This window comes from Balaenoptera acutorostrata, chromosome 9 (assembly GCF_949987535.1).
Source record: "Balaenoptera acutorostrata chromosome 9, mBalAcu1.1, whole genome shotgun sequence".
NCBI classification, from domain to species: domain Eukaryota; kingdom Metazoa; phylum Chordata; class Mammalia; order Artiodactyla; family Balaenopteridae; genus Balaenoptera; species Balaenoptera acutorostrata.
Genome location: NC_080072.1, coordinates 98312809 through 98325883, shown reverse-complemented (window position 1 = coordinate 98325883; position 13075 = coordinate 98312809). Strand labels below are relative to the sequence as shown.

At 49.3% G+C, this 13075-nt stretch overlaps 1 protein-coding gene across 1 annotated transcript in view; it reads right to left on the bottom strand.

Moving 5' to 3' along the window:
* Positions 1-13075, bottom strand: part of TMPRSS4 (transmembrane serine protease 4) — a 38067-nt gene that overhangs the window by 6547 nt on the left and 18445 nt on the right. The window contains exons 3-7 of the mRNA XM_007196580.2: positions 11502-11615; positions 6404-6553; positions 5227-5356; positions 2454-2555; positions 1450-1490 (exon numbers count right to left, since the gene is read on the bottom strand). Coding sequence (XP_007196642.1) covers positions 1450-1490; positions 2454-2555; positions 5227-5356; positions 6404-6553; positions 11502-11615 — 537 coding nt within the window. The remainder of the gene's footprint in view (positions 1-1449; positions 1491-2453; positions 2556-5226; positions 5357-6403; positions 6554-11501; positions 11616-13075) is intronic.

The following is a 13075-nucleotide window of genomic DNA, read 5'->3' as shown; positions in this document are numbered from 1 at the left end:
TGTCTGTAGGGAAGAGTTTAAATTCCCCCTTCTGGCAGCCTTCTGCTGTCCTTATATAAAGTTTCTGTCTAGCCAAATCGATCTGCTGCTAGCTCCCTAAAAAGTCTTTCTGTTTTTGCTCCAGGAAGGGCCTGTCCCTGAGATACTGTCTCCTCTCCTGTTTATCTAGATCACTGATCATTCAGCAAATTTGAATTGTGTGCCTACAGTGTCTCAAGGATGCTGGGAAGAGAGTGGTGGACAAGACAGAGAGATGGACGTGGTCCCTCCCTTCCCGGAGCCTACAGTTCATTCTGTGATGTTTAGCCTGGGCACCTCCTCCAGGTCACGCAATCCCTGGGGATTTTCCTCTCTTGGCATTTCCACAGCCTGCCTGGTTGTTGGCCAGCTTTTCTTGTTGACGTGGTTCGGTTTTGTCTTCTCAATGAGACAGAAAGCTCCTCAAGGGAGGGTCTGTGGCTTAAGCCTCTTTGTGACTCCAGGGCTGTTCAGCTTAGCACATCGAGTGATGTGAACATTCATTCATTCATTCATTGACCAGCCACCATGGGTCAGCCCTCACTCACCAGGTATCGTGGGGGTCACGTGATAATGACTAAGAGTCTTAGCATCCAACAAGGAAGCGTATACACTGCTAAACTGCAAAGGCAGCGAGGATGACCTTTCTCCTCTCAGGCGGCCCAGTTTCTGGCCATCCTGCCAGGCTCTGCTCGGTTCTCCCATGAGGCTGGTGGGATGAGCAGGGCCACAGTGCTTGTTTTGCCTTCTGATCTCCTCTCAGAGCTAGGGGGTCCCCCGGGATCCTCTTGGGTAGTCGGACTAAGGGGCTTCTTGGGAAGATGAACTTCGGAGAGGTCAGGTGAATTACTCAAGGTCACACTGGAAGCCAGCGGATCTGGTGCCCAGGTCTCCTGGCCCTCCCCCTGCCCCACCCCAGGTGCAGCTCTCTCTGAAGCATGTCAGCTGGGACCACTGCTCAGCTTGGTACTTCCTGCACGTGGCCTTGCACCTCTCTCTTTGCTCAGCCATTAGCTCCTGAGGACAGAGGCCTGGCAGTGCTGATACATTCTAACCGTTGGACGAATCTTTGCTAAATGGGATGTGGGTAATCAGATCTTGGATAGATGAGCTGATTGTGACAAAGGAGGTTATGTGGGCCCTGGCCAGAGGTGGGAGGGGGTGGAAGCCCAGTCCTGCCCTTTCTGGTTTTCCTACTCTCTCTCCTGGGTCTCTGCCCAGGTTGTGGGGCTGTGCGCGGCCGGTAAGAGGAAGTTCTTACCATCAACCACTTGAAGGAGCGTTACCTACAAGCCCAAGGCCAAGGGAGTAAGGTTGGGACAAAACAGAGTGACCCCTGGAGTCTGAGGGATTTAAGAATGAGGATGAAGTTCTTCTTCCCTGCTTCTTGCTGGCCCAGGACCCAAACTCTCAGAGATGGGGCGTACTCACCAATGCACTGCAGGGAAACCAGGGAGCCTGAGAGACAGGGGCTGGAAGGGAGACAGAGGTGTCCTGTGGTTTCGGCTTGTCCCTTGGCTGGGAGGCAGGGACTCAGGTCTCCCAGCACTATTGACTCAAGTCCCCTCCCAGGACCCGGGAAATCTGGAACCTGCATGGTGGGGCTGTATAGACCCTGTACTTTCACCCAGTTCGGTGTGATTTAATGCAATTGGATTCTGTAGCACTACTGATAAGCATCTACTATGTGCTGGGCCCTGCCTGAGTCACAGCCCACCCCGGGCTCTTAGCAGCCTGGGATGGAAGAGAGCAGAGGCTGGGGCAGTGTCTGCTGCACTGCGGGCTCTCCAAACAGAAGAGGAATGGGATTTCGATGAAATTCCAGGCAAATGATCATTCTGCTCCTATTCCTATCCTTTTCAAGATTTACTCTTTGACGAATAAGCAGCCCTCAGCAACATCCCTGAATGCTGAGAAGACAGCATCCTCTCTGAGTCACTCTGCTGCAGGGTGACAGTTTTCCTGTCGGTGCCGGGCTCTGACTCGGGGTGGTAGGCACGGGAATGGTACATTGACAGAGGCCGTGCAGCTTCTCCTCTGGAGAGTTGGAAATGTGGGGAGGGCTTACTCTGGCCTGGATGAGAGACAGGAAGGACAAAGTGGCCTTTGGAATCTTGCCTCTTGGGCTTAATAGGGAGCATAAGGCCATAGGAAACAAATTTGCTTTTCTTATTTGACTGATGAAAGGCCACCAGCTTGTAGACAGCACACTTTGTCCTGCTGCCCCTTGTATTAAAACAAAGAGTCAATACAGAAAACCTCTCAGAAATGTGATGCTCTAGCTTTTGGTATCTGACAGCCTGCCTGGCCAGGAGTTCTTTTTGTTGTCTGGCTTAAGTTTCCCTTGCTAAGTCTGTTCAGGGCGGGCTGGCTGCAGCCCCGATGGCATCGGCCTCATGTGAGCCTTTGTGGGCCAGAGGTGTCCTCTCACTTACCCATTTGAGTTTCGCACCTGAAGCTCCTGCATGTTCTCTGTGATTTTGACAACATCCAGGTCTTGGGCTGGGCCAATCTCCACGGCTCTGAAGGTGGGTTTGCTGCTCATGTTGGGAGGGAAAGAGAGGGAGGGAGAGATGTGAGCTGGGGCAGGAGTTTAGACCAAGAGGGTAGGAGTAGTCCCCACTCCCAGGAGAGGGGGCAGCAGAGAATTCTGGGTACGGCGTGGCAGGGGAGTGGAGGTGGCTTGGTCAGTGAGGGTGGTGACTGCTTTGCTAGATGACAAGGAATGGTCCCTTGGCATCCCAGGATCCAGCCCTGGGCACAGTGCTGATGTGGACTTGTTTTCTCAGGCAGGGAAGCCTGCTCCTGAACCCAGAGCCCTGGAGAAATGTTATGGATGTCCTTTTATAACTCCCAGCTCTGTCTCTATTCCAAATGTCCCAGCGGTTTCTTCTGGTTCACAGCGAGGGGAACAAGGAGGCAAAAGAAGCAGGTTAGCCCTCCCCTCACCTTGGAGGGAACTGAATGTGGATATGTTGCTCTCCCAACAAGGCATCTGGTCTAAATTTGGTAGTGGGGTACATTTATGGTCCCTCTGGAGGTAGGACAGGCTGAGATCAGCCTTCACATGCATCCAGACAAACATTTCTCTCATTTGGACCACTCTCCCTCTTCCTCTCCTCTAATCCATGCTTGTCTTTACCAAACCTTGGGTGTAAGTCTTCCCTCCTCCAGGAAGGTTTCCCTGATTAATCCCATCTTTCTGATGGTACCTGTACTGAATCTGCCTCTTTCCCATCTCTCCTATCCTTCCCCATCCAGCCATGCTATACAGAGCTAGTATAAACTCTGTATGCAGGCTCGGGTCAACCTGAGGCACTGGCTGACTGGCACATTCTCACATTCCCAGCCAGGAATCTGGCACTACCTGGATGACCCAGGCATGGCACCTGGAAGACTGAAGTCTAGCAGTGTGGGGTTTTGTGCTGAGAGCCCTCAGGACTGAGGTTCTTGTCCTGGCTCTGACACTAGCTTGCTATGTACCCTTGGTAGGTCATATTCCCTCTCTGGGTCTCTCTAAGCCTCAGTTTTCCTCTCTATAAAATGATGGGTGGACCAGATGATCTCTAGAGTCCTTCCCACATTGAGCCATCTATAGGGTTTTGTGGTCCTGGGACAAAAAGGGCCACGTAGCCAGGGAAATCTGAGACCCAGAAGGAGAGATCATGGTGGAAATGGACATTCCCAGGAGAGTTAGCCTCTGTTCACCAGTTACATCCTGATGAATAATTCTGACCAGCTTTGATCTTGTAGAGCTCAAGAGAGAGATGGCTTGGTGCCTTAAAGAGCTCCAGAAGGACAGAAATTGCAGGAGCCTTTTACCTTAAGAGCCCCTGGAGACACCCTGGTTTCATAATCAAGCTGCAGCCTGCTATGCTGGTACAGCTGACGCTGCAGTTGGCTGGACTGCAGTAGGGAGGAGGGGGGGCTGCAGCCAGAAGGCTGGGCTGGGGTGGCTGCTGGGGGAGGGGAAACAGCAGGGACAGGAAGTGCCTTCCCAGCTCTCCTTGAAAGTGAAGGTGGTAGGGTATCCTCTTCAGTGCGTACTGGATGTTGCACCCCATGGAGGGGCAGAGAGCAGGAGAAGTCTGATAACCAGACAGCAGAAGGGGCAAATAGGTCTGATGGATCAGTAATGGCTGCCTGCAGCACTTACTGAAAAAGGATCTTGAGGCTGCTCTAGGGATTGATGGAAGCTGGTTCTGTGATTGACTGATGGATGTCTGCTTAAGATTTATCATTTCTACCTAGTCTCTGCGTCCAGTTTCTCAGGATCCTGAAGTTGGGGGCTTGCCAGGAAGAGATTATCCCCTGTGCAACTGAATTCATGGGTTCTTTTCTATCCTCTCCAATTAGGCTCTGAGTGATCAACTGTCTCCCCTCCCCTCCCTTTATAAATGAAACCTCCAGAGAAGAGAGAATTACCCAACCGAGAAACAGAGATGCTTCTGATGCCCAGGAATTAGGGGGTCTTGGGCACAAATGCCAGCCCTCTCGCTCCCAGCTACTATCCAAGCAAGTTACTTACCTTCTTTGAACCTACTTCTAAAATAGATAGAATAATAACTACCTTTTTGGTTTTTGCCAAGATCAAATGAATATAAATACGTAATGATAATTACCCTTCTTATAATTATATCCTTTTTCATACAGTGAAGATTTAAAACTGCTTTTGAAATTTGCTGAGAAAGCTGAGATTGCTGATGAAGGCCCAGTGAAATCAGGTTCATTTAAACTAAATTTTAACCAATGGGACTTTGAATAAGTAAATAAGGCTTTTGTATTCTGGGGCAGGGACAGCGACTTGCCAAGCCAAGAAGGAGTGAGGATTGAGGAGTAAAGGAAAGGAAAGGATTGCAAAGGAGCTTGAACTGTGTGTGTGTGTGGGGAGGGGGTGGCAGTGGGGGTGGGGGAGGGGGAGGGGTGGGGCAGATATCCTCTCTCTGGTGCCTCATAACCATCCTATGAGGTTGGTATTGCTTCCCCCAGTAACTCTTGAACATATTGAGGCTTAGAAGATTTAACTTCATGCTACTCATAAGGGAAAGTGCTTCAAAAGCAGTTCTGTCTGACTCCAATACCTATATTTTTAAGGAAAGAGGGAGGAAGGAGGAAGGAAGGAGAGGAAAAGGGGAAAGAGGAAGGAAGAAAGAAAGGGAGAGAGGTCATGGGGTGAGGTGACAGCCTCCAGAGCCTTGGGCTGGGTACCTGTCATAGCCCATCTGCCCACAGGCTGTCTTGGCCAGAGCTTCTGTGAAGTTGTCGAAGCAGGCGGAGGCCCAGTTCTTTGTGGCCAGGTCCAGCACCTGCAGGGTGGATCGGTCCCTGGAGAGGCGGACTGGAAGGGGAGGAACCCGGGTCAGCTACGGGCAGGGACCCATTTGGCCTCTCTCCCACAGAATTCATCCTGTGACCAGCCCAAACCGGTAGCCCAAACCCTGCCAGGAACTGGGGAGCATCACAGAACACCAACCCTTTCAACCTCAAGGGAAGTTCCTCCATTTGGCTTTGCCAGATTGAGTCTCATTCTGACGGCAGCTAGGGTGACCAGATGTCCTGGGGACAATCTCCATTTTGACCTTTGCCCTGGCACAATTATTAATAGCTCTTTATACGTATAAGTTTTGATGATGTATTACATGGCTTCCCTACCCATAGTTCACACGGCTTGCCTAGCCTGGGAAAACTTCTCAAAGAGGAATGTTGCTCTTTTTCCATGTAAGGTCAGAGAGGGGAGTGCTATTGGCAGTAGGGTGGCAGGGCCCATAGGCATTTGACTTCTGATAAAAAAGAGCAAATACACAGGAAGTTACTCAGCCTTGCCCCACAAAAGCCCCCATCACCCGTGTCCTGGGCTGTCTTTTATTTTCAGAGCCCAAGTAATAGGTGGATCAAGTTGGGCTAGAACAGTCCAAGAAAGAACATGGGTTTTTATGTTTGAAACATCACGATATTCTTCAAAGGACCTAGCTCAGTCTTGTTCCATAATGTGTTAGAATAAACACTTATCTAATGAATAGAGGGATCAATAGCTGGCTAACGGCCTTAATGGTATCTTTCTAGTCCCCTTGAAATAATAGGTTTCAGAGAAAGGGGGGAACTTCCCAAGGTCATTCCATTCAGCACCCAGGAGCAGCAGGAATGGGGCAGGCTCATTTACAATTTCCTGTCCCCTCTGGCCCACATTTGTTCATCAAAATTTACTGAGTGTTTGCATGTTGAGTATTGGGGACCTAGTAGACAAGACATGATCCTGTCTTTAAGAACCTTACAACGGGGAAGGAAAGTGACTAGTCAGGTGGCAGATGCTGTGCAGTGGACCAAGGGGACCTGAGTCGACTTCCTGCCCTTCCCACTCCCCTGGCCCCACAGTCCCTGGACTCACCTGTCACTGGAGGCCCATCGGGGAATTTCTTGACACAGTGCTGCTCATCCTCCCCTGAGGCACAGTCCTGCTGGCCATCACACACCTGCCCCCTCTGGATGAAATGGAGGGGCTGCCCACAGAGGAAGTAATTGTCCAGAACCACCTTGACTGGAAAGCAAGGGCAGGGAGGGGCAGAGAGGGCTGATGGTCAAGCAGGCAGCCCAGGGGCAGGAGAGATTGTTTCCCTGAAAACATGCTGGGCCTGGAGACAGGCAGAAGTGGGTTCCAGGCCCAGTTCTGTCACTTAGGAGCTGGTGTCCTTGGTCCTGAGCCTCAGTTTCCTCATCTGTAAAATGGAGATAATAACATCTGTCCCATCCCTAAAGATGGCTGAGGAGTCAATCAAGATCATGTGTGGGGAGCAATTTAGAAACAGTCCCCACTAGCCTCTCAACCCCAAGTGTTGGCACAGTGCCTCTGAGGATGGAGAAGACAGTGCTGGGCCTGGAGTCTGAAGACCTGAGTGCTGGCTCTGCCACCTACTGTGTGAATTTCGACCAATCGCTTCCCCTTTCTGGGCCTCACAAGGTTGCAGAGAACGTTTGATGAGCTGGTGGTTGTGAAAGTGTCTCATCACTATCAAGTGCAGTTCTAGGATTTGGTGTTTTTATCTGGGGTTGAAAGACCCATTAGGAGGTTGGTGTTTTGCTTTGTTTTTGTCTTCTGCCTCCTGACTTCAAGATTCTGTTGCTCCTTTGCTGTCTTAGATGATGGGAAGGAGTCTAGTGTTTTTAAGTCCTCAGAAAATGCAATATAGTTTTGGAAGTTTTAGTCACGGCAATCAGAGAAGAAAAAGAAATAAAAGGAATCCAAATCGGAAAAGAATAAGTGAAACTGTCACTGTTTGCAGATGACATGATACTATACATAGAGAATCCTAAAGATGCTACCAAAACCTACTAGAGCTAATCAATGAATTTGGTAAAGTAGCAGGATACAAAATTAATGCACAGAAATCTCTTGCATTCCTATACACTAATGATGAAAAATCTGAAAGAGAAATTAAGGAAACACTCCCATTTACCACTGCAACAAAAATAATATAATATATAGGAATAAACCTACCTAAGGAGACAAAAGACCTGTATGCAGAAAACTAAAAGACACTGATAAAAGAAAGTAAAGACGATACAGACAGATGGAGAGATATACCATGTTCTTGGATTGGAAGAATCAACATTGTGAAAACGACTATACTACCCAAAGCAATCTACAGATTCAATGCAATCCCTATCAAACTGCCACTGGCTTTTTTCACAGAACTAGAACAAAAAATTTTACAATTTGTATGGAAACACAAAAGACCCCGAATAGCCAAAGCAATCTTGAGAAAGAAAAATGGAGCTGGAGGAATCAGGCTCCCTGACTTCAGACTATACTACAAAGCTACAGTAATCAAGACAGTATGGTACTGGCACAGAAACAGAAATATAGATCAATGGAACAGGATAGAAAGCCCAGAGATAAACCCACGCACATATGGTCACCTTATCTTTGATAAAGGAGGCAAGAATATACAATGGAGAAGACAGCCTCTTCAATAAGTGGTGCTGGGAAAACTGGACAACTACATGTTAAAGAATGAAATTAGAACACTTCCTAACACCATACACAAAAATAAACTCAAAATGGATTAAAGACCTAAATGTAAGGCCAGACACTATCAAACTCTCAGAGGAAAACATAGGCAGAACACTCTATGACATAAATCACAGCAAGATCCTTTTTGACCCACCTCCTAGAGAAATGGAAATAAAAACAAAGATACACAAATGGGACCTAATGAAACTTAAAAGCTTTTGCACAGCAAAAGAAACCATAAACAAAACAAAAAGACAACCCTCAGAATGGGAGAAAATATTTGCAAATGAAGCAACTGACAAAGGATTAATCTCCAAAATTTACAAGCAGCTCATGCAGCTCAATAGCAAAAAAACAAACAACCCAATCCAAAAATGGGCAGAAGACCTAAATAGACATTTCTCCAAAGAGGATATACAGATGGCCAACAAACACATGAAAGGATGTTCAACATCACTCATCATTAGAGAAATGCAAATCAAAACCACAATGAGGTATCACCTCACACAGGTCACAATGGCCATCATCAAAAAATCTACAAACAATAAATGCTGGAGAGGGTGTGGAGAAAAGAGAGCCCTCTTGCACTGTTGGTGGGAATGTAAATTGATACAGCCACTATGGAGAACAGTATGGAGGTTCCTTAAAAAACTAAAAATAGAACTACCATATGACTCAGCAATCCCACTACTGGACATATACCCTGAGAAAACCATAATTTAAAAAGAGACATGTACCACAATGTTCATTGCAGCGCTATTTACAATAGCCAGGACATGGAAGCACCCTAAGTGTCCATCGACAGAAGAATGGATAAAGAAGATGTGGCACATATATACAATGGAATATTACTCAGGCATAAAAAGAAACGAAATTGAGTTATTTGTAGTGAGGTGGATGGACCTGGAGTCTGTCATACAGAGTGAAGTAAGTCAGAAAGAGAAAAACAAATACCGTATGCTAACACATATATATGGAATCTAAAAACAATGATTCTGAAGAACCTAGGGGCAGGACAGGAATAAAGACGTAGACATAGAGAACAGATTTGAGGGCACGGGTGGGAAGGGTAAGCTGGGAGGAAGTGAGAGAGTAGCATTGACATATATACACTACCAAATGTAAAATAGGTAGCTAGTGGGAAGCAGCTGCATAGCACAGGGAGATCAGCTCAGTGCTTTGTGACCACCTAGTGGTGTGGGATAGGGAGGGTGGGAGGGAGGCACAAGAGGGAGGGGATATGGGGATATATGTATATGTATAGATGATTCACTTTGTAATACAGCAGAAACTAACACACCATTGTAAAGCAATTATACTCCAATAAAGATGTTAAAAAAAAAGCCAAGAAAAAATTGTAAAAAAAAAAAAAAGTCCTCAGGGAACAGATATTTCCATACTTTCCTAACTGTCCTGGCTCTTCCTGCCTAACTGAACTCTCCCTTGGCCTGAAGCTCCCCTCTGCAGCCCAGCATCACCACCGGCTGACCCTAGGAGTGGTGGTAACAAGTCTGATGATGGCCCTGCTTATCACTGCTAAGAGCTTTCCTTTCATTGTCACCTGGAATCCTGACAACAACTTTAGGAGGCAGGTGCTATTATGAACTCCCATTACAAATAAGGAAATGGATGTTTAGAGAGTTAGGGTTTATTTCTCAAGGCCACATAGCAGTCAGGTGTTAGAGCCAGGATTTCGATCAGTGTCTGTCTAGTTCTAAAGCTCTTTGCTGCCTCTCCACACCTTCCCTGAAGGAGCTCAAAATGTGATCTTACGGCCCCGATGCTACTGGTTTGAGAAGCAAGGGAGAAAGAGCAGGTCAGTCAGATATTTCCTGGACTTTCAGAGTTTGGTTCATGGTCAGGAGCCTGGGTGAGGAGGGGTCCCTCCTGCCTCCTGGGGTGAAGCCAGGACACAGCGTCACCCGTTGAGCCCCCAGAAGCCAAAAGGTTGAGGGAGCCCAGCCCAGGATGGAAGTTCACGTTACCTCCTCTGGTTGCAGAACCTGGGAGTCCCGGGTTGGAAGCTGCACAGGGCCTTCTGGGACAGGGAGAGCCCGACTCTAAATTAAGTACTTGTACCTGCCTTGGATCACCCTGAACCTGGCCCTGTCTTCTCTCTCCGCTATGGCAGGGCACGTGCTCAGAGAAGGCAGGCTCGTCTTAATATTAGTCTGAGCCAAACTGGCCTACGACAGTAAATCCGCTGATGCCGCTGCACGCCCACCACTGCTTTGGGCCAGCCAAGGTCAAGAGGAATGATTTGGGGTTATCTGCATCTCACGTCCTGATAGGGCGCTCAGGGATCTGGGTGGCGTTTGTGTTGTGTATCTGCATTTCCACCGCCACGAAGTAGAATTGGACCTGCCCAGTCAGGGCTTGGGGACCTGTCCTAGCCCTGTCCTCGACTGCCACACCCCCTCTCTGCGTCAGTGCCCAAGTGGAGAATGAGGCGTTGGACCGGATGATCTCTGAGCGTCCTCCAACGAGTTGAAGGCTGCTGCAGGCTCCTGGAAGGCCGTCCTGGCCTGGTGAGCAAACACATGGCCTCGGCCACATCTCTGCACACTTCGTGATGACCTACACTTTTGCACAACTTGGTTTTTATCCAAGTACTTTACACACGTTACCTCATTGGGTCTCTGATATCCCTCTGAGGGAGGCAGGATGTTTTACAGGTCAGGAGACTGAGGTTAAGAGAGAGGTTGAGGGACTTACTCAAGGTCACATAGCAGCAAGAAGGGGCAGCGCTGGGATCCCCGACCCAGGTGTCCTGATTCCTAGTCTGGTCCCCTCAGCTCTACTTCCTGCGTGAAAGCTGTGGTCAGTAGCCTGCTGTGACTATGGGGGTGGGTGAAGATGGGGACTCAGTCACAGGATGTGCGGGCTGAAAGGGAGGGACTGTGGGAACCGGGGCTCGCTCAGTTTACTCTTCTTTGCCCCAGAGTGGCCTGCCTGGGATAACAGTGGGTCTCAGGCTCCTGCTGTGGTGAAGCCAGAGCTCAAGGTGGGGAGAGGTGCTGTCTGCCTGGGCATCTTCCCTGATGCCCCCTCCCCACCCCCCTCCTCATAAGCAGACATGCTTCCTGCTCCTCACAGCAGGGCTGCGGACCCACCCAGCTCTCTGTCTGCAAGCTTGGGGAGGAGCAGGCAGGGGGCGTGGCGGCTGTGCCCGTTGCCTGAGTGGGTTTGTAACTGGTGCAAACGGTGCTTTCCCCGCAGAAGAAATCATCTGGGATAGAATCCATCTGGGTAGATGGGGGCTGAGTTCATCTCCCGCTCACTCTGAGAGGAAGGCTCCCTTCAGAGCAGGGGTGGATGCAAAGCTCTATGCAGATCACCTGGCCTTGACTCTGCTGGGGTGGGGAGCGCTCTGAGGTGAGGGCAGGGGAGGGGTGGGTGGGAGCTGCCACATGCTGTAGGGGCGGAGGGGGGGCGGTAAGGAGGCATAGGGGCCGGGGTGAGGGCTGCCACTTACTGAGGACAGCCACGGCCGTGATGGTCAGCAGGCTCAGCAGTGCTGCGATGATGGGGATCCCCACCTTTCTGAAGGTCTCCAGGGAGGTGCGGGATTTCCTCAGGGGGGTGACATCTGTGAGGGGGAGGGGAAGAGCCTGCAGTCAGTACTCGGAGGCCACCCCTGCCAAGGCCCACAGCTTCCCCACCCTCTGGCCCCTGGTGCGGAGCCCAGGAAAACTTTGGGGACCGTTTTGGTTGGTGCTGGGGTTACTCCTGCAGACTAGGCTTAGCTTCCTCAGCACAGGGGCCCCCCACCTCCTTTCATTTACCCAGGCTTGTCCATCTTTCACAGGTGCTCCTCTAGCCCATGGTGCCTTCTCTTTGTCTTGACAACCTGTTCTAGGATGTTTCATCCCGTCCAGTCTGACCTGCATCTGTCCCAGGAGAGGCACGTACCCTTTCCCTTTACTATCATGTATCCTCTTTCCTGACTTATCTTTTGATTAAACTACAAGCTCCAGGAGGGCAGGGGCTGCCAGCACAGTATGTGCTTAGTGGAAGCTTAATAAATACTTGTGAATGAAGGTTGACCTAATGGCCTTCATCTCCAACTCAGTTCAACACACAGCCAGTCCCTAGAAAGGTCCTGTCTTTAAGGAAATTCCAATTTGGGGGAAGAGGCAAACAGGGACACAATTGCCAGTACCACCAGACACCATCAAGGCACTTAAATGGGCCTTTCTAGGTGGAGATGATGGGAGAGGGGGGAGTGGGTCCAGCTTGGTGAAGGCCTGGGTGTTGGGAGCTGTGAGCTGCTGGTGTGCCTGGGATGTAAGGTGGGTAAGAGCATGTTGTGGAAGCAGGGCTGTCAAAGTCAGCTTGTGGAGAGTCTTGACTATCACACTAAGGGGTTTGGATTTTATCCTGAGGGCAGTGAGGGACCATGGAAGGCTTTTAAGCAGCAGAGAGATATGATCACACTAATATTTAGAACTATGACCCTTTCATCTGGGAGGAGATGGACTAGAACAAGAGTCTGGGGTTCGGGAGACCAGGAGGGACCTACTGATGTCTAAAACAGAGGCAATAATAACTATATTGTCCACGTCACGTGGCTATCCAAGGAGATGGAACATGGCAAGGCTTTAAAAGATTAACTTCTCACAAAGTATCAGGGATAGGCTCTTCGGTGTCCCCTCTCCTTGCAGGCAATAAGCTGGGGAGACTAGGGCAGGGGACTTCTCCAGGGAGAACTAGGGCAGGAATTATAGCAACCCTGAGAATCCCTGGAAAGCAACAGGCCAGCTCTCCTCCCCCTCATCTGCACATGGCTTTCCCCTTTACCTCCATCAAATTGCTCTTCAGATGTCACTTTCTTACTGAGGCCTTCCTTGACCTCCCTATTTAAAATTCAATCTTCCAATATTTCCTATCTTCCTTCCCTGTTTTATTTTTTCAAAGCATTTATCACCTCTAATGTACTGTATATTTTACATATTTTGTATATCATCTAGCCCCTCCCAACCCTGCCTGAAATGAAGTCTCCAGGAAGATGGGGATTTTTGTCTGTTTTGTTCGCTGCTGAGTCCCTGG